Source organism: Cherax quadricarinatus, chromosome 5, assembly GCF_038502225.1.
Source record: "Cherax quadricarinatus isolate ZL_2023a chromosome 5, ASM3850222v1, whole genome shotgun sequence".
NCBI classification, from domain to species: domain Eukaryota; kingdom Metazoa; phylum Arthropoda; class Malacostraca; order Decapoda; family Parastacidae; genus Cherax; species Cherax quadricarinatus.
In genome coordinates this window covers 57,948,641-57,968,640 of record NC_091296.1, presented here as the reverse complement: position 1 = coordinate 57,968,640, position 20,000 = coordinate 57,948,641, and the positions used below count along the sequence as shown (strand labels likewise).

Here is a 20,000-nt window from a genome sequence, read left to right as displayed (position 1 = left end):
TCCTCTTGTTACTGTTGTTGCACTGTACGTGTTGCAGTCTCCTCTTGTTACTGTTGTTGCAATGTACGTGTTGTAGTCTCCTCTTGTTACTGTTGTTGCAATGTACGTGTTGCAGTCTCCTCTTGTTACTGTTGTTGCACTGTACGTGTTGCAGTCTCCTCTTGTTACTGTTGTTGCACTGTACGTGTTGTAGTCTCCTCTTGTTGCTGTTGTTGCACTGTACGTGTTGCAGTCTCCTCTTGTTACTGTTGTTGCACTGTACGTGTTGTAGTCTCCTCTTGTTGCTGTTGTTGCACTGTACGTGTTGCAGTCTCCTCTTGTTACTGTTGTTGCACTGTACGTGTTGTAGTCTCCTCTTGTTGCTGTTGTTGCACTGTACGTGTTGCAGTCTCCTCTTGTTACTGTTGATGCACTGTACGTGTTGTAGTCTCCTCTTGTTACTGTTGTTGCACTGTACGTGTTGCAGTCTCCTCTTGTTACTGTTGATGCACTGTACGTGTTGTAGTCTCCTCTTGTTACTGTTGTTGCACTGTACGTGTTGCAGTCTCCTCTTGTTACTGTTGATGCACTGTACGTGTTGTAGTCTCCTCTTGTTACTGTTGTTGCACTGTACGTGTTGTAGTCTCCTCTTGTTACTGTTGTTGCACTGTACGTGTTGTAGTCTCCTCTTGTTACTGTTGTTGCACTGTACGTGTTGTAGTCTCCTCTTGTTACTGTTGATGCACTGTACGTGTTGTAGTCTCCTCTTGTTGCTGTTGATGCACTGTACGTGTTGTAGTCTCCTCTTGTTACTGTTGATGCACTGTACGTGTTGTAGTCTCCTCTTGTTGCTGTTGTTGCACTGTACGTGTTGTAGTCTCCTCTTGTTACTGTTGATGCACTGTACGTGTTGTAGTCTCCTCTTGTTACTGTTGATGCACTGTACGTGTTGTAGTCTCCTCTTGTTACTGTTGATGCACTGTACGTGTTGTAGTCTCCTCTTGTTACTGTTGATGCACTGTACGTGTTGCAGTCTCCTCTTGTTACTGTTGATGCACTGTACGTGTTGTAGTCTCCTCTTGTTACTGTTGTTGCACTGTACGTGTTGCAGTCTCCTCTTGTTGTTGTTGTTGCACTGTACGTGTTGCAGTGTTGTTGTTATATTGTCCTTGTTGCAATCTCTGTTGTTGTTGTTCCAGTCTACTGTTATTGTTGCACTCTTCTTGTTGCATTCTTTCGTTGTTTTTTCTTGCATTGTTCGTTGCTTTGTTATTTGTTCGTTGTTTCCCTAATTAGTCCTTTTTTTACAGCATTCTTACGTTTCAATTTTTAGTTCTTAAGAGAGACGATTAGATTATATTTCCCTCTCGGCTTACCCAGGATGTGTCGCCTCTCTCACCTCTTTACCAGGGTTCGACTCCTCCGCTCCTCCCTCCCCTCACTACCTCACCATGCAACGTTTCGCTCACTCTGTGCTCAAGGATCGAACCGCCCGCTCAGAAAATCACCTGATTCAATACGGTATAGAGTTAGCCACTAGAATGCAGTACGTCCCTGTGGCTATTTTCTTTCTTTTAGCAAATCGATTTTTGTGGCTAAGAGATGTTATCCTCCCTCAGCTTATTGGAAAACCCAGCCCTACACTACCATCCCCCAGGATGCCACCCATACCAGTCAACTAACACCCAGGTACCTAATTACTATTAGGTGACCAGGGGCAACAAGTGTAAGGTGACTAACACCCAGGTACCTACTTACTGCTAGGTGAACAGTGACATCAGGTTTAAGGTGACTAACACCCAGGTACCTATTTGCTGCTAGGTAGACAGGGGCAGAAGGTATAAGGTGACTAACACCCAGGTACCTACTTAGTGCTGAGTAAACAGGGACAGCAGGTGTAAGGTGATTAACACACAGGTACCTACTTACTGCTAGGTGAACAGGGACAGCAGGTGTCAAGAAGCATACCCAACGTTTCCACCCGTGCCGGGGACTGAACCACAGACACTCAGTGTATGAGGCGAGTGTGTTGCCAACCGAGCCACGGGACTCTTATGTCACACCTCATTAAATATCTGACCCTTGAAGGTTAGTGCCGTGATGCAAGTGCAGGGCTCTTGATCCAATGAATAGTAACTATTTTAATTTTTCTTTTAAACATTATTACATAGCATTCCCCAAGAAGTGGATGACCGTCCCCTACGGGTTTACTGATTCCTCGTGATATATATATATATATATATATATATATATATATATATATATATATATATATATATATATATATATATATATATATATATATATATATATATATATATATATATATATAGGTCCTTTCTAAAATTTTCTCTTATATGTTTAAAGATATAATTTTTTCATTTATGTTAACGTAAAAATTAATAATTTTGTACCAAAAGAACCTTAGAAAACTTACCTAACCTTATTATAACACGCGTAAATTTAATTTAGCCTAATCTAACTAAATATATTTTAGATAAGTTTACAATAATTTAATAATAAACTAACACAATGAAATATATTTTTTTCGTTAGGTTCAGAATGATTTTTACGAAATTATTGCATACACAAATGTTCGCTTGTCTTATTCGGCAAGAAGAGCATTGCTATTTAAGCCAAAATCGCAAGTTTTACCTATTCGGCACGACATATATATATTATTGGGATATCTAACTCATAACTCAAGCTCTTCAGAAAGTTTTGGATGCGAGGCGGCTGATGCATTTCTCGTGTCATCTGAGAAAAAGAAGAAAGACAGACAGAAAAAAATAAGAGATCGGGAGAGGATTCTCTGAATTCTAACTCTGAATAAAAATATTTTTTTTTTCACGATGCTAGACTCTCCCTCAGGCCAGAATTAAAATAAAAAATTTTATATATTTGAAAATGAGGCTTATTTTTAATCAATATGACGGAAATTATGTTTGAGAGATGCTTGATGTTTTGAAACATTGATGGGAAGGTGGGATAGGTGGGGGGGGGACTTTGATGCAAGTGAGGGGGGCTCTTGATCCCGTGAGTGGGAGCTGATTATTCTTATTATCTAGGGGGGTCACAGACCCCCCTAGAAAATAGGGGTAATATTAATAATGATCGGGAGACCAACTATGATCTGTGAAAGGATATTATAATTGAGTAACATATGTAGCCACTGGTTGTCAGTTCTGTGTCAGCCTTCACTGCTGACACTACACCGTGTACAAGTCAACATCATTTACCGTCCAGCATCTCGATCACCTGGAGATGACGGAGATGGGAGAGACGACACTCTCTGGTCAGGCAGGTACAATGTTCGTCAGGAAACAGGACAAGTGTTCCCTGGTCTCTCTGGTGAGAGACCACAAACCACACATTGAAATATGTGAATAAAATGTCTTCTAGATGGTAAAACCAGCTTTAATGCTATTTGCATTACTTATTAATGAAACCCCTTTGATCTTGATTCCCTTTTGAGAGCCAAGAGACTTTCCCACTACTCTGGATTCGCGTTTATTAAAAAAAAAATATTTGACCCACGTCTCCGGTAGAGACAAGTTGCTGCTCTAGTGCAGGAACCGTAATACTCATAGCTTGTTAAACACAATCACCGGGTCTGAGAGTTACTGTCACACAATCACCGGGTCTGAGAGTTACTGTCACACAATCACCGGGTCTGAGAGTTACTGTCACACAATCACCGGGTCTGAGAGTTACTGTCACACAATCACCGGGTCTGAGAGTTACTGCCACACAATCACCGGGTCTGAGAGTTACTGTCACACAATCACCGGGTCTGAGAGTTACTGCCACACAATCACCGGGTCTGAGAGTTACTGCCACACAATCACCGGGTCTGAGAGTTACTGTCACACAATCACCGGGTCTGAGAGTTACTACCACACAATCACCGGGTCTGAGAGTTACTGTCACACAATCACCGGGTCTGAGAGTTACTGTCACACAATCACCGGGTCTGAGAGTTACTGTCACACAATCACCGGGTCTGAGAGTTACTGTCACAGAATCACCGGGTCTGAGAGTTACTGTCATACAATCACCGGGTCTGAGAGTTACTGTCACACAATCACCGGGTCTGAGAGTTACTGTCACAAAATCACCGGGTCTTAGAGTTACTACCACACAATCACCGGGTCTGAGAGTTACTGTCACACAATCACCGGGTCTGAGAGTTGCTACCACACAATCACCGGGTCTTAGAGTTACTACCACACAATATCCGGGTCTTAGAGTTACTACCACACAATCACCGGGTCTGAGAGTTACTACCACACAATCACCGGGTTTTAGAGTTACTACCACACAATCACCGGGTCTTAGAGTTGCTACCACACAATCACCGGGTCTTAGAGTTACTACCACACAATATCCGGGTCTTAGAGTTACTACCACACAATCACCGGGTCTTAGAGTTACTACCACATAGTAAGTTAGTATTTCTCTCTTACTTAAACGGACGTCTTATATAGATCATGTCATAGGTTAAGGCCTGTTATACTTTATCCCCCTATTTCAAAGCCTAGCCCTATCTAAGGTGGAGAAATAGACACACATGCAGTAATATGTGTGATTCTTTATTGACAACGTTTCGCTCAACTTAGTCAATAAAGGCTCGCATTATATTGCATTTGTCTATTTTTCCGTCGTGTCGGTATTTTATATCATTAATTGCCATCTTAAGGTTTTCTACCTTAACCTCTTCCAGGATGCCACCCACAACACTCGACTAACCCACAGGTACCTATTTACTGGTAGGGAAACAGGGGCAGTAGGTGACCTTATTCCGCCTTTCGTCCTGCCTGGGAATCGAGCCCGAGTCCTTTAGGTTATGAGCCGAGCGTTGTACCAGTGATCTATACACGGTTATGCACTGGATATTAAGCCGAAGATAATTAACAAACTAACACTGGCCGCAGAGCGAGAGCTGAATTTGGGACCGGGTGGACTGCTGGCCTGGTTACCAGGATAATAACTCAGCCTACCATAAAGCGAACTTAATTAAAATGTTGATTAGCCCCGAGTGGGTGAGTTGGTGGCATTTTGGTAATATAAACACTGATTCACTAGTTTCTTACATTGTAATGTAAACCTCACTGGTACTTCTGGAAGTTAGTTTAATATGTTTATTATGCACCCCATACCCATCCTGTGGGCGGTAGTCAAAAGATTACAGAGGTACATAATGGGTCCAGGGACTGGACCTCAAAGTTTTGATAGCTGAGCAAGTTACAGAGGTAATGAATTCACAATTTACAAAGGTAATGAACTCACAATTTACAAAGGTAATGAACTCCAGGTAGGTCTAGTCACAATCATGACAAGTTACAAAGGTATTTACAGATTACAGAGGTACTTCTGATAGTAAATTGAATCTCCGCTTTGTCTCGTTCATGCTTGTAGCATGTATATGTTTCTTGAAATACCAGAATGAACAATGGCTATAATCATGACCATAATTTTTAAAGGGGTGGAGGGGTAAGCCAGTGGAAGGCTTCGGTCAGATGATCAAAAGCTCCATCTGCGGGTTATCATATGACTAAGATCGGAAAAAACTTGTACGTTTCCTGACAAATCTTACCTAAGTTAACCTTGAAATTTACCAATTCCATTGTGTTAATTTGTCTTTTTTAGTCTTCACTCTAATCAACTCAAATTTTTTATTCTTTAATAAATCAAATAGACGATGTAATTAGTATTCTGTAATTTAGTTTAAAGATGATGAATAGGGAAAAGAAGTTGAGAGAGTGACCATTAACCTTACGACCCACGCAGAGGTGATGGTACTCACCTATTTGTGGTTGCAGAGGTTGAGTCTTAGATCCTGGCCCCGTCTTTTCGCTAGTTACTACTAGGTCTACTCTCACTGCTCCAAGAGGCAGCCAGGGACAGTGTAACAGTCACTCTCCTTTCACCTGCCTCTTAGTATTTTCCTCACCAATTACCTATTTGCAACACAGCAATTTTCATTACCCTAAAATCGGTTATAAGCAACAGGTATCCGATTTTCACTCTCACAACCATTCAGATCCCACTCGCCATACATACACTCACTCCCGTACAAATTTATGTTTCTCTTCTACAAGAATCCAAATGCTTTTCCCCTGTGGGTGCGAGATCCCTGGCTTGTCCACCCCGGGGGTGAATATAACTAGAGTACATATGTCGTTTATAACCTCCCAGAACTCTCTCTCTCTCACTCACTCATCCATTTTAGCTGCCTTTGATGACAAGAGGGATTATTAAGACAAATTATCTTTGAGATACGACTGGCCGAGACCTCAGGTGAGTCTGGGATCACCGTCGTCACCTGAGAGGAGGGGTCGTGTGTTGTTGCACCGTCAACCGTGTATGTAACCACTTATTATGGTGATGTGCGGGGAGGGATGGTCTTGGTGGTGGAGGGCTCTTGATACAAGGAACTGGCGCTATCCTCTGTTTCCATGGATAAAACATGATGACCTCACAGTTTCCCAATAATAATAATAATAATAATAGGAAGGGTTGGAGGGAGGGGGTAAAGGAGGTTTTGTGTGCGAGGGGCTTGGACTTCCAGCAGGCATGCGTGAGCGTGTTTGATAGGAGTGAATGGAGACAAATGGTTTTTAATACTTGACGTGCTGTTGGAGTGTGAGCAAAGTAACATTTATGAAGGGATTCAGGGAAACCGGCAGGCCGGACTTGAGTCCTGGAGATGGGAAGTACAGTGCCTGCACTCTGAAGGAGGGGTGTTAATGTTGCAGTTTAAAAACTGTAGTGTAAAGCACCCTTCTGGCAAGACAGTGATGGAGTGAATGATGGTGAAAGTTTTTCTTTTTCGGGCCACCCTGCCTTGGTGGGAATCGGCCGGTGTGATAATAAATAAAAAATAATAGTTGATATAGATATATCGCTCAAGCCGAGAATGGAATTTATTGCTTGAGATTTATTTAAATAAAGTAGTGTAGTAGTAACAACCACAGAGACTTAGACTGCTAATTGGTTTTCGTTTTTCAAACTGTGTTTACAGAACCCTGGTGCTGTGTTTGTTAGTGTTTGTGCTGTGTTTGTTAGTGTTTGTGCTGTGTTTGTTAGTGTTTGTGCTGTTTGTTAGTGTTTGTGCTGTGTTTGTTAATGTTTGTGTTGTGTTTGTTAGTGTTTGTGCTGTGTTTGTTAGTGTTTGTGCTGTGTTTGTTAGTGTTTGTGCTGTGTTTGTTAGTGTTTGTGCTGTGTTTGTTAGTGTTTGTGCTGTGTTTGTTAGTGTTTGTGCTGTGTTTGTTAGTGTTTGTGCTGTGTCTCAAGCCTGCGCTGCGCCCAGCGCCTGCGCCTGCGCCTGCGCTCCTGCGGCAGCCTTGTTAGTCGCCTGCAGCCGCCGCCTGCCAGCCAGCGCCTGCGCCGTGCCCGCAGCGCCTCCAGCCGCCGGCCCGTTGGCTTTGCGCCGTGCCTGCTAGCGCCTGCGCCGCGCCGCCCAGCGCCTGCGCCGCGCTGTGCGCCCGCAGCCGCTGCGCCAGCTGCGCCTGCGCCAGCCCAGCGCCTGCGCCGCCTGCAGCGTCTGCAGCCGCGCCTGCCTCAACGCCTGCGCCGCGGCCTGTTGCGCCTGCGCCGCGCCTGCAGCGCCTGCGCCGTGCCTGTTGGCCTGGTGCGTGCGCCCTGCCCAGCGCCTGCGCCGCTGCCTGTTGCGCCTGCGCCGCGCCTTGCCAGCGCTCGGCGCCGCGCCCTGTTGCGCCCTGCCGCCGCCTGGCCCAGGCGCTGCCAGCCGTGCCTGCAGCGCCTGCGCCGCGCCTGGCAGCGCCTGCACCGTGCCCCCAGCGCCTGCGCCGTGCCTGGCAGCGCCCAGCCGTGCCTGTTAACGCCTGTGCCAGCCTGCCTTGTTAGCGCCTGTGCTGCGTGCTGGGCCTAGCCTTGCTGCCGCGCCCGTTGCGCCGCGCCAGCCGCTGCGCCAGCCGCCTGCCGTGCGCCTGCGCCCGCCGCCTGCGCCTCGTTGCCGCCGTGCTGCCGTGCCCTGGGGCCTGCGCCGCCTGTTGCCGCGCCTGCTGCCGCGCCTCCGGCGGCCTGCCGCCGCGTCCTTGCAGCGCCTGCGCCGCTCCCGTTGCAGCGCCTGCGCCGCCTTGCCGCGCCTGCTGCCGCCCTCCGTTACAGCGCCTGCGCCGTGCCTGCCAGCGCCTGCGACGCCTCCCGTTAGCGCTGCCCAGCCGCGCCCTCCTGTTGTGCGCCCTGCAGCCGTGCTCCGCAGCGCCTTTGTGCCGCTCTTTGTTAGTGTCCTGTGCCAGCCTGCCTGTTGCGCCCCAGCCTGGCCTGTGTTGTGTTTGTTAATGTTTGTGTTGTGTTTGTTAATGTTTGTGTTGTGTTTGTTAATGTTTGTGTTGTGTTTGTTAATGTTTGTGTTGTGTTTGTTAATGTTTGTGTTGTGTTTGTTAATGTTTGTGTTGTGTTTGTTAATGTTTGTGTTGTGTTAATGTTTTTCCAACAAATACTAACGTTTGTGTTGTCACAGCCAAGGTTTGTGTTGTCACAGCCAAGGTTTGTGTTGTCACCGCCAAGGTTTGTGTTGTCACAGCCAAGGTTTGTGTTGTCACAGCCAAGGTTTGTGTTGTCACAGCCAAGGTTTGTGTTGTCACAGCCAAGGTTTGTGTTGTCACAGCCAAGGTTTGTGTTGTCACAGCCAAGGTTTGTGTTGTCACACAACAAATACTGAGTAACACAACAAATACTGAGCTCATCAATTCGTTGAGTGTCTGATGGTCACTGGATGTCTACGTTCCAACAGATGCTCAGATTTAAGGCACGTACTGAGTGGCATGCACCTGATTGGCCCTAAGGTCTTGATTCTCTGAGAATTTTCTCTGGTTCTGATTGGCTGAGAGCTCTCATTGGATAGGAGATCTGATTGGCTCTGAGCTACGATTGGCTTGAGGCTCTGATTGGCTCCCGGCTCGTATTGGCTCCGTACTCTGATTGGCTCAGAGCCCAAAGGGAATCAGGCAATTTTCCACAAGGTTGCAACTGATCTCTTGATTACCTGACGATCCAGGCAACACAATTCAGGACTGTCTTGTATCATTCACAACACAATTCAACACTGTGATCATTCACAACACAGTTTTGGGAAGTATGATTTATGCGTGTTGAAGATCTGTTGAATTATACTTCGGATTAATGGGATGATTTGTTAATCACTGAGTACACCTCAACACCTGTTGCATGTGCACAGTTATTGTGTGTACACGTCACACCTGCAATATGTACACATGACCCTAAGCGTCTACACCGATAATGATCTGTGGTCGTTGGGATATAGAGTTCACTATGTATATATATATATATATATATATATATATATATATATATATATATATATATATATATATATATATATATATATATATATATATATATTTGTTACGTTTAGATATATTTTCGCAGATTTATAACAAAAAAAATTCATTATACTTATTCAGCAGAGAACACCTTTGCCAAATTCACAACCATTCACAACTAACCTACGAACTGGAAATAAATATCATCCTGCCATATTTTAGTCTTTGGACCATCATCAGATGACGACTGCTAGGCAGAAGCTACAGCACTTTCATAAGCAGGAAAACGGGCGAAACCTAGCCGCGTTCCCGAGCTAAAAACGTCAAAACGGGATTGTTTTTGAAACCAGAGAATTCGGACAACAAGGAAAATAGGGGAAATAGAATAGGTTAGATAAGGCTGGCTAATTGGAGAATTGATATACCTGGTGAACAAGCAGGTAAAAGGGGTCACACCCTCTCTTTTGTTCACCATCAGTTGGGGCGGCCACTAAGGGTACCATTGTACCCTGTTTGTTCAGTATGGAACCATGAGGTTGATGGTTGAGTGGGGAAGGGAGGAGTGTTGTCGTGGCTGAGTGTCGTAGTAGTAGTAGTAGTAGTAGTAGTAGTGAAGTGGTGCTACCAGGCCCTGGAGCTTGAGTCCCAGTTGTTCCCTGGTGGTTATGGTTGTTCCCTAGAATCTGTAGTTATTTTCCTTCTCTTATATATATAGTTATTTTCCTTCTCTGTTATCTATAGATACTTTAGTCCCCAGTATCCGTATCTATTGTCGTGTCCCAGTATCCGTATCTATTGTCGTGTCCCAGTATCCGTATCTATTGTCGTGTCCCAGTATCCGTATCTATTGTCGTGTCCCAGTATCCGTATCTATTGTCGTGTCCCAGTATCTGTATCTATTGTCGTGTCCCAGTATCTGTAGTTAGTCGTTCCCTAGTACTTACAAGTTATAGTCGTTCTTCAGTACCCGTGGGTGTTGTCGTTTCTTCGTGCCTATAGTTATTATTCTTTAATATTATCTATAGTTACTGTTGTTGCTTAGTATCTATAGTTAGAGTCGTTCACCAAGTATCTATAGTTAATGGTCGTTCTTCGCTGTCATCTGTACATACAGGTTAGTGAACATATTTAGCATACAAGTCTCGGTAATATACGACGGAGGAGTGAGCCTTCACCAGCCCTTGTTATGTGTGTCGTCTTCTGTTGTGTCACATTACTGTGTTGTCTCCTGCTGTGTCATTTCCTGTTGTGTCATATTACTGTGCCATCTCCTGTTGTGTCATATCGCTGTGTCGTCTCCTGCTGTGTCTTTTCCTGTTGTGTCATATCACTGTGTCGTCTCCTGCTGTGTCATTTCCTGTTGTGTCATTTCCTGTTGTGTCATATCACTGTGTCGTCTCCTGCTGTGTCATATTGCTGTGTCATACTGACACTGTGTGACACCAGCCCTAGAAGAGGATAATTAAGAAAGTTAGTAATAACGTCAGTGAGGGAAATAGAATTTCTTCACAATTTTCTGACTTTAATCTTCCTATGAATCTCTGGTTTAAATCCTCTTGTCCAGTTGGTACGGTTTTGATGACCATCCTTACGGCTTTAGCGATCTTTCACTGGACATAATAATAATAATAATAATGCTAGATTGCTAGTATTGTGTAGTGAGATTTGGGCTTTACCGCTGATCTGGAGTTAGATGCTCGGGCACACTCAGTGTTGGCACACACTTGGAGTGTTAACACACACTTGGAGTGTTAACACACGCTTGGAGTGTTAACACACACTTGGAGTGTTAACACACACTTGGAGTATTAACACACACTTGGAGTGTTAACACACACTTGGAGTATTAACACACACTTGGAGTGTTAACACACACTTGGAGTGTTAACACACACTTGGAGTGTTAACACACACTTGGAGTGTTAACACACACTTGGAGTGTTAACACACACTTGGAGTGTTAACACACACTTGGAGTGTTAACACACACTTGGAGTGCTAACACACATTTGGAGTGTTAACACACACTTGGAGTGTTAACACACACTTGGAGTATTAACACACATTTGGAGTGTTAACATACATTTGGAGTATTAACACACACTTGGAGTGCTAACACACACTTGGAGTGTTAACACACACTTGGAGTATTAACACACACTTGGAGTGCTAACACACACTTGGAGTGTTAACACACACTTGGAGTGTTAACACACACTTGGAGTGTTAACACACACTTGGAGTGCTAACACACACTTGGAGTGTTAACACACATTTGGAGTATTAACACACACTTGGAGTGTTAACACACACTTGGAGTGTTAACACACATTTGGAGTATTAACACACACTTGGAGTGTTAACACACACTTGGAGTGTTAACACACACTTGGAGTGTTAACACACACTTGGAGTGTTAACACACACTTGGACTATTAACACACACTTGGAGTGTTAACACACACTTGGAGTGTTAACACACACTTGGAGTGTTAACACACACTTGGAGTGTTAACACACACTTGGAGTGTTAACAAACACTTGGAGTGTTAACACACACTTGGAGTGTTAACACACACTTGGAGTGCTAACACACACTTGGAGTGTTAACACACACTTGGAGTATTAACACACACTTGGAGTGTTAACACACACTTGGAGTGTTAACACACACTTGGAGTGTTAACACACACTTGGAGTGTTAACACACACTTGGAGTGTTAACAAACACTTGGAGTGTTAACACACACTTGGAGTGTTAACACACACTTGGAGTGCTAACACACACTTGGAGTGTTAACACACATTTGGAGTATTAACACACACTTGGAGTGTTAACACACACTTGCAGTGTTAACACACGCTTGGAGTGTTAACACACACTTGGAGTGTTAACACACACTTGCAGTGTTAACACACACTTGGAGTGTTAACAAACACTTGGAGTGTTAACACACACTTGGAGTGTTAACACACACTTGGAGTGCTAACACACACTTGGAGTGTTAACACACATTTGGAGTATTAACACACACTTGGAGTGTTAACACACACTTGCAGTGTTAACACACGCTTGGAGTGTTAACACACACTTGGAGTGTTAACACACACTTGGAGTGTTAACACACACTTGCAGTGTTAACACACACTTGGAGTGTTAACACACACTTGGAGTGTTAACACACACTTGGAGTGTTAACACACACTTGGAGTGTTAACACACACTTGGAGTGTTAACACACACTTGGAGTGTTAACACACACTTGCAGTGTTAACACACACTTGGAGTGTTAACACACACTTGGAGTGTTAACACACACTTGGAGTGTTAACACACACTTGGAGTGTTAACACACACTTGGAGTGTTAACACACACTTGGAGTGTTAACACACACTTGGAGATATAAAAAAAATAGTGCAGCTGTATAACACAAAATGGAAGCCTAATTCAAAATAGTCAGTAGCAAAGATGTTAGTTCCCTTACACCTATTACCCACATTCACCTAGCAGTAAATAGGTACCTGGGCGATAGCTCACTCAAGCCTTCATAACCAGCTCTCTCTCTCTCTTGGCAATTTCAAGAAAACTGCAGTTGTTTTGGAGGCAATCGTAATTGTTTCTTCTCGTTAATTACAATTTGCAACGATTGCAATAGATCGGAAACTTTCAAAGGATGTTAATTACGAGTTTTTAATGAAATCGCGACGGCTCCTCCTTCTACTTACCTGTCACTTCTGGGTTCTTCAGTGCCGACAGTCACTGTAATTACTTTACCTGACGTATCAAGTGACATGATTTTTAGAAGAGAGGGGTCTTGAGGTGTTGAAAGCTGGCGAGTCGAATCCCAAGACTTCAAATAGGCTTTTCGGTATTGAAAGTTGGCGAGTAAATTCCCAATACTTATAAAATATAGTTTCTTGGGTGCTGAAAGTTGGCGAGTAAATTCCCAAGACTTTTGTAATATATTCTTTTGTGTGGGTGTTGATATCTGGGAAATGGATTCCCAAGACTTTCAGGGCACTGTTTTCTGACTTGTGAGAACTTTGTTATGATGGAGATTGGTGGGAAAATTGTAGAGTAATTAGTGGTCATAGTAGTTGATAAGTTGATTGTTGCCTGAATTATGGTAATCGGTGGGGACTGCTGCAGGGAAACAAATATTGGAACAAATTGCGATGACAGAACAGTTGTGAACTGTTGAGAGAGAATTTTTAAGCTATGATAAAGACAGGAGCCATTGACGTTAGCAAGTAAAACAACGTGAATGATGATAGTGGTCACAATTTGCTTCGTTGTGTCGTTATTACTCCTGAGGGTGACGCTGACGAGATATTTTTTTTCTCCGTTTCCCTTCGCAGAACGGCAAGTGGACGGGCCTGCCTGGTGCCATCATCAACGGCAAGGCTGACATGATTATGACTTCCATCAAGATAAACTCTCAGCGGGAGGAAGTGTTGGATTTTACTGTTCCATTTCTAGACACTGGCATCGCCATAGTGGTGGCCAAGAGGACTGGAATCATCTCTCCTACTGCCTTCCTGGGTCAGTACCAGTGTTAGTAGTAGTAATAGTAGTAGCAATAGTAGCAGTAGTAGTAGTAACAGTAGTAATAGTAGTAGCAGTGCAGTAGTAATATAATAATAATAATAATAATAATAATAATAATAATAATAATAATAATAATAATAATAATAATAATTATTATTATTATTATTATTATTATTATTATTATTATTATTATTATTATTATTATTATTATTATTATTATGTTATGTTTTATGCTGGTAGTTTGTTTCTTGCCTCTAATGGTCTTGTTTCCTCATCACCGTAATTATTTCTCAAATTCTGAGAACCTTCAGCAGACTTTCCTGTATTTTCATATATTCTGAGAAATGGACGATATTATTTTTTATGATTTCATGAGTATAGAGACGCTTGCCTGGGGTGGGGATGTTTGTTTTCTGAAACCGAATGAGAATGTTGTGCTTGGAGTTTGTACCTCTGTGTGTTTCGTTGGTGTTGGAACCTTTTGAGAGTGTGATCTTAATATTGGAACACCTTGGAGGGAGGGCTTGTGTTTTCGAACCTGTATGTAGCTTGGAATGAAGTGTTGAAACCTCTACTGTTTTTTTTAGTTTGAACTCTTGCACTTGAAAGGTGGCCAGGGTTCATGATAAGTGTGTGTGTGTGTGTGTGTGTGTAAGAGGGTAAAATACAGATCTTAACGTCAGCTTTCTTTTACAAATCAGACAGAGGAACACTGAAACAGTGTTATCAGAAGGGCCCCTCACTCTGTATATACAGAATTTCCAGCCTCGCCAGATCAACACGCTCTCTATTTTTCTTTGAGTAAAAATCAGTCTTCCTCCTCCTCCATAATGTAGTCTTCGCTTACTACGTAGCACAGAGTTTGCCTCTGTTTATTGATTGGCTCAATATCCGGTAACTGCTGCACCTACAGTTGTTCTAAACAGTACCTGTGTTTCTTGTAGACAGTACCTGTGTTTCTTGTAGATAGTACCTGTGTTTCTTGTAGACAGTACCTGTGTTTCTTGTAGACAGTACCTGTGTTTCTTGTAGACAGTACCTGTGTTTCTTGTAGACAGTACCTGTGTTTCTTGTAGATAGTACCTGTGTTTCTTGTAGACAGTACCTGTGTTTCTTGTAGACAGTACCTGTGTTTCTTGTAGACAGTACCTGTGTTTCTTGTAGATAGTACCTGTGTTTCTTGTAGACAGTACCTGTGTTTCTTGTAGATAGTACCTGTGTTTCTTGTAGACAGTACCTGTGTTTCTTGTAGACAGTACCTGTGTTTCTTGTAGACAGTACCTGTGTTTCTTGTAGACAGTACCTGTGTTTCTTGTAGACAGTACCTGTGTTTCTTGTAGACAGTACCTGCATTTCTTGTAGACAGTACCTGTGTTTCTTGTAGACAGTACCTGTGTTTCTTGTAGACAGTACCTGTGTTTCTTGTAGACAGTACCTGTGTTTCTTGTAGACAGTACTTGTGTTTCTTGTAGACAGTACCTGTGTTTCTTGTAGACAGTACCTGTGTTTCTTGTAGACAGTACCTGTGTTTCTTGTAGACAGTACCTGTGTTTCTTGTAGACAGTACCTGTGTTTCTTGTAGACAGTACCTGTGTTTCTTGTAGACAGTACCTGTGTTTCTTGTAGACAGTACATGTGTTTCTTGTAGACAGTACCTGTGTTTCTTGTAGACAGTACCTGTGTTTCTTGTAGACAGTACCTGTGTTTCTTGTAGACAGTACCTGTGTTTCTTGTAGACAGTACCTGTGTTTCTTGTAGACAGTGCCTGAGTTTCTTGTAGACAGTACCTGTGTTTCTTGTAGACAGTGCCTGTGTTTCTTGTAGACAGTACCTGTGTTTCTTGTAGACAGTACCTGTGTTTCTTGTAGACAGTACCTGTGTTTCTTGTAGACAGTACTTGTGTTTCTTGTAGACAGTACCTGTGTTTCTTGTAGACAGTACCTGTGTTTCTTGTAGACAGTACCTGTGTTTCTTGTAGACAGTACCTGTGTTTCTTGTAGACAGTACCTGTGTTTCTTGTAGACAGTGCCTGTGTTTCTTGTAGAAAGTACCTGTGTTTCTTGTAGACAGTACCTGTGTTTCTTGTAGACAGTACCTGTGTTTCTTGTAGACAGTACCTGTGTTTCTTGTAGACAGTACCTGTGTTTCTTGTAGACATTGCCTGTGTTTCTTGTAGACAGTACCTGTGTTTCTTGTAGACAGTACCTGTGTTTCGTGTAGACAGTACCTGTGTTTCTTGTAGACAGTACCTGTGTTTCTTGTAGACAGTGCATGTGTTTCTTGTAGACAGTACCTGTGTTTCTTGTAGACAGTGCCTGTGTTTCTTGTAGACAGTACCTGTGTTTCTTGTAGACAGTACCTGTGTTTCTTGTAGACAGTGCCTGTGTTTCTTGTAGACAGTACCTGTGTTTCTTGTAGACAGTGCCTGTGTTTCTTGTAGACAGTACCTGTGTTTCTTGTAGACAGTACCTGTGTTTCTTGTAGACAGTACCTGTGTTTCTTGTAGACAGTACCTGCATTTCTTGTAGACAGTACCTGTGTTTCTTGTAGACAGTACCTGTGTTTCTTGTAGACAGTACCTGTGTTTCTTGTAGACAGTACCTGTGTTTCTTGTAGACAGTGCCTGTGTTTCTTGTAGACAGTACCTGTGTTTCTTGTAGACAGTACCTGTGTTTCTTTTAGACAGTACCTGTGTTTCTTGTAGACATTATCTGTTTATCTTGTAGACAGTACCTGTGTTTCTTGTAGACAGTACCTGTGTTTCTTGTAGACAGTACCTGTTTTTCTTGTAGACAGTACCTGTGTTTCTTGTAGACAGTACCTGTGTTTCTTGTAGACAGTACCTGTGTTTCCTGTAGACAGTACCTGTGTTTCTTGTAGACAGTACCTGTGTTTCTTGTAGACAGTAAGTGTTTCTTGTAGACAGTACCTGTGTTTCTTGTAGACATTACCTGTTTTTCTTGTTGACAGTACCTGTGTTTCTTGTAGACAGTACCTGTGTTTCTTGTAGACAGTACCTGTGTTTCTTGTAGAAAGTACCTGTTTTTCTTGTAGACAGTACCTGGGTTTCTTGTAGGCAGCACCTGTGTTTCTTGTAGACAGTGCCTGTGTTTCTTGTAGACAGTACCTGTGTTTCTTGTAGACAGTACCTGTGTTTCTTGTAGACATTACCTGTTTTTCTTGTAGACAGTACCTGTGTTTCTTGTAGACAGTACCTGTGTTTCTTGTAGACAGTACCTGTTTTTCTTGTAGACAGTACCTGTGTTTCTTGTAGACAGTACCTGTGTTTCTTGTAGACAGTACCTGTGTTTCCTGTAGACAGTACCTGTGTTTCTTGCAGACAGTACCTGTGTTTCTTGTAGACAGTACCTGTGTTTCTTGTAGACATTACCTGTTTTTCTTGTAGACAGTACCTGTGTTTCTTGTAGACAGTACCTGTGTTTTTTGTAGACAGTACCTGTGTTTCTTGTAGAAAGTACCTGTTTTTCTTGTAGACAGTACCTGTGTTTCTTGCAGACAGTACCTGTGTTTCTTGTAGACAGTACCTGTGTTTCTTGTAGACATTACCTGTTTTTCTTGTAGACAGTACCTGTGTTTCTTGTAGACAGTACCTGTGTTTTTTGTAGACAGTACCTGTGTTTCTTGTAGAAAGTACCTGTTTTTCTTGTAGACAGTACCTGGGTTTCTTGTAGACAGCACCTGTGTTTCTTGTAGACAGTACCTGTGTTTCTTGTAGACAGTACCTGTGTTTCTTGTAGACAGTACCTGTGTTTCTTGTAGACAGTACCTGTGTTTCTTGTAGACAGTACCTGTGTTTCTTGTAGAAAGTACCTGTTTTTCTTGTAGACAGTACCTGTGTTTCTTGTAGACAGTACCTGTGTTTCTTGTAGGCAGTACCTGTGTTTCTTGTAAAAAGTACCTGTTTTTCTTGTAGACAGTACCTGTGTTTCTTGTAGACAGTACCTGTGTTTCTTGTAGACATTACCTGTGTTTCTTGTAGACAGTACCTGTATTCCTTGTAGACATTACCTGTGTTTCTTTTAGACAGTACCTGTGTTTCTTGTAGACATTACCTGTGTTTCTTGTAGACAGTACCTGTTTTTATTGTAGACAGTACATGTGTTTCTTGTAGACATTACCTGTGTTTCTTGTAGACAGTACCTGTGTTTCTTGTAGACAGTACCTGTGTTTCTTGTAGACATTACCTGTGTTTCTTGTAGACAGTACCTGTTTCTTGTAGACAGTACCTGTTTCTTGTAGACAGTACCTTTTTTTCTTGTAGACAGTACCTGTGTTTCTTGTAGACATTACCTGTGTTTCTTGTAGACAGTACCTGTTTTTCTTGTAGACAGTACCTGTGTTTCTTGTAGACAGTACCTGTGTTTCTTGTAGACAGTACCTGTGTTTCTTGTAGACAGTACCTGTGTTTCTTGTAGACAGTACCTGTGTTTCTTGTAGACAGTACCTGTGTTTCTTGTAGACAGTACCTGTGTTTCTTGTAGACAGTACCTGTGTTTCTTGTAGACAGTACCTGTGTTTCTTGTAGACAGTGCCTGTGTTTCTTGTAGACAGCACCTGTGTTTCTTGTAGACAGTACCTGTGTTTCTTGTAGACAGTACCTGTGTTTCTTGTAGACAGTACCTGTGTTTCTTGTAGACAGTTTCTCGTAGACAGTTGAATGTTACGACATATATATGTGTTTGTTAAATATCATGACCACTTTACCTGGTACCATGACCACCTTACCTGGTACCATGACCACCTTGTCTGGTACCATGACCACCTTGTCTGGTACCATGACCACCTTGTCTGGTACCATGACCACCTTGTCTGGTACCATGACCACCTTGTCTGGTACCATGACCACCTTGTCTGGTACCATGACCACCTTGTCTGGTACCATGACCACCTTGTCTGGTACCATGACCACCTTGTCTGGTACCATGACCACCTTGTCTGGTACCATGACCACCTTACCTGGCACCATGACCACCTTGTCTGGTACCATGACCACCTTTTCTGGTACCATGACCACCTTGTCTGGTACCATGACCACCAGGCCGGATGGTGTAATTTAAGAGATGGACACTACTGCCAACACAGGAACCAATTTCAAGGCGTGTTGTGTCTGTTGTGTCCAGTCGTAACTAAAGTTGTCAGTCAAAGAGAAGCCAGATAGTCAAAGACACGACAAACACTGGGAGGTTAGTTTCTTTTTTTCTCTTTATCCTGGTCACGGACCAGGCCACGGGGGCGTTGACCCCCCGAAACCCTCTCCAGGTATACTCCAGGTATATCGCTTCACCGAAATTTATAAAGTATTTACAGTGGTAGTATAACAAGTCAGGTAGCAGAATAATAGTAATAATAATAATAGTAACTCCCGTAAAGTGCTAAACCCATGTGAGTCATGCAGTGTAAGATGTGGTGAAGGCTCGATCCTGATTCTGCCGGAGAGCAGATAGCCGCTCATAAGAGCGGATTACACCTCAGGGTAGAAGAGAGAGTACAAGTGTACCAGACCAGCTTTTGTGAGCGTCTGACCCCACAACCGGCAGGTCAAGCACAACGTCACCTCGGTTGGAAGAGCCAGCTCTCACGCTATTGGTTGGCTGTACTGGACAATGAATAGAGCAGTGGGGCCCCAGAACTGCTATATTCTGAGCTGGTGCTATAGTCGGAGACCGGTGCTGCGACCGTGGTGCCACCTTAACTGAAGCTCCTCTTAAAGCCTGAGCTTAAAGGCTGAGCTTAAAAGCTCAGCTTAAAGGCTCCGATTAACGACAAACGCAACGAAAAGACCTCTCGCTTAAGACACACATCACACAAACCTTTACCCCAAAATTGTGGACGCGGCGGCGCCCTCGAGGCTGCTTACCGTCTCTCAGCCGCCGCTGCTCCTGCCCAAGTCTGGAAGATTCAGCCTGAGGCAGACTTAGCCAGGTAATCAACGACAGTGACAGCAGAAATGAACCAGACTGAGAGGTTGTGACCAGTCATTCCCAGAGACATGACGAGCGTCATGTCTCACCTCCCATCACTACCACCTATCTTCACTATCTTCACCACCCATCACCATCACTCCTTGCGGTTCTCACTACATATAATACACTGATATATCGGCAGAGCGTCTTAGATTACATGAAGAACGACCCACCCT

General features: G+C 43.2%; 1 protein-coding gene across 1 annotated transcript in view; it reads left to right on the top strand.

The window, feature by feature from the left end:
- Nmdar2 (NMDA receptor 2) overlaps positions 1 to 20,000 on the top strand; it is a 408,938-nt gene that overhangs the window by 333,709 nt on the left and 55,229 nt on the right. Inside the window, exon 12 of the mRNA XM_070102705.1 lies at positions 13,651 to 13,834. Within this exon, the coding sequence (XP_069958806.1) occupies positions 13,651 to 13,834 (184 nt within the window). The remainder of the gene's footprint in view (positions 1 to 13,650; positions 13,835 to 20,000) is intronic.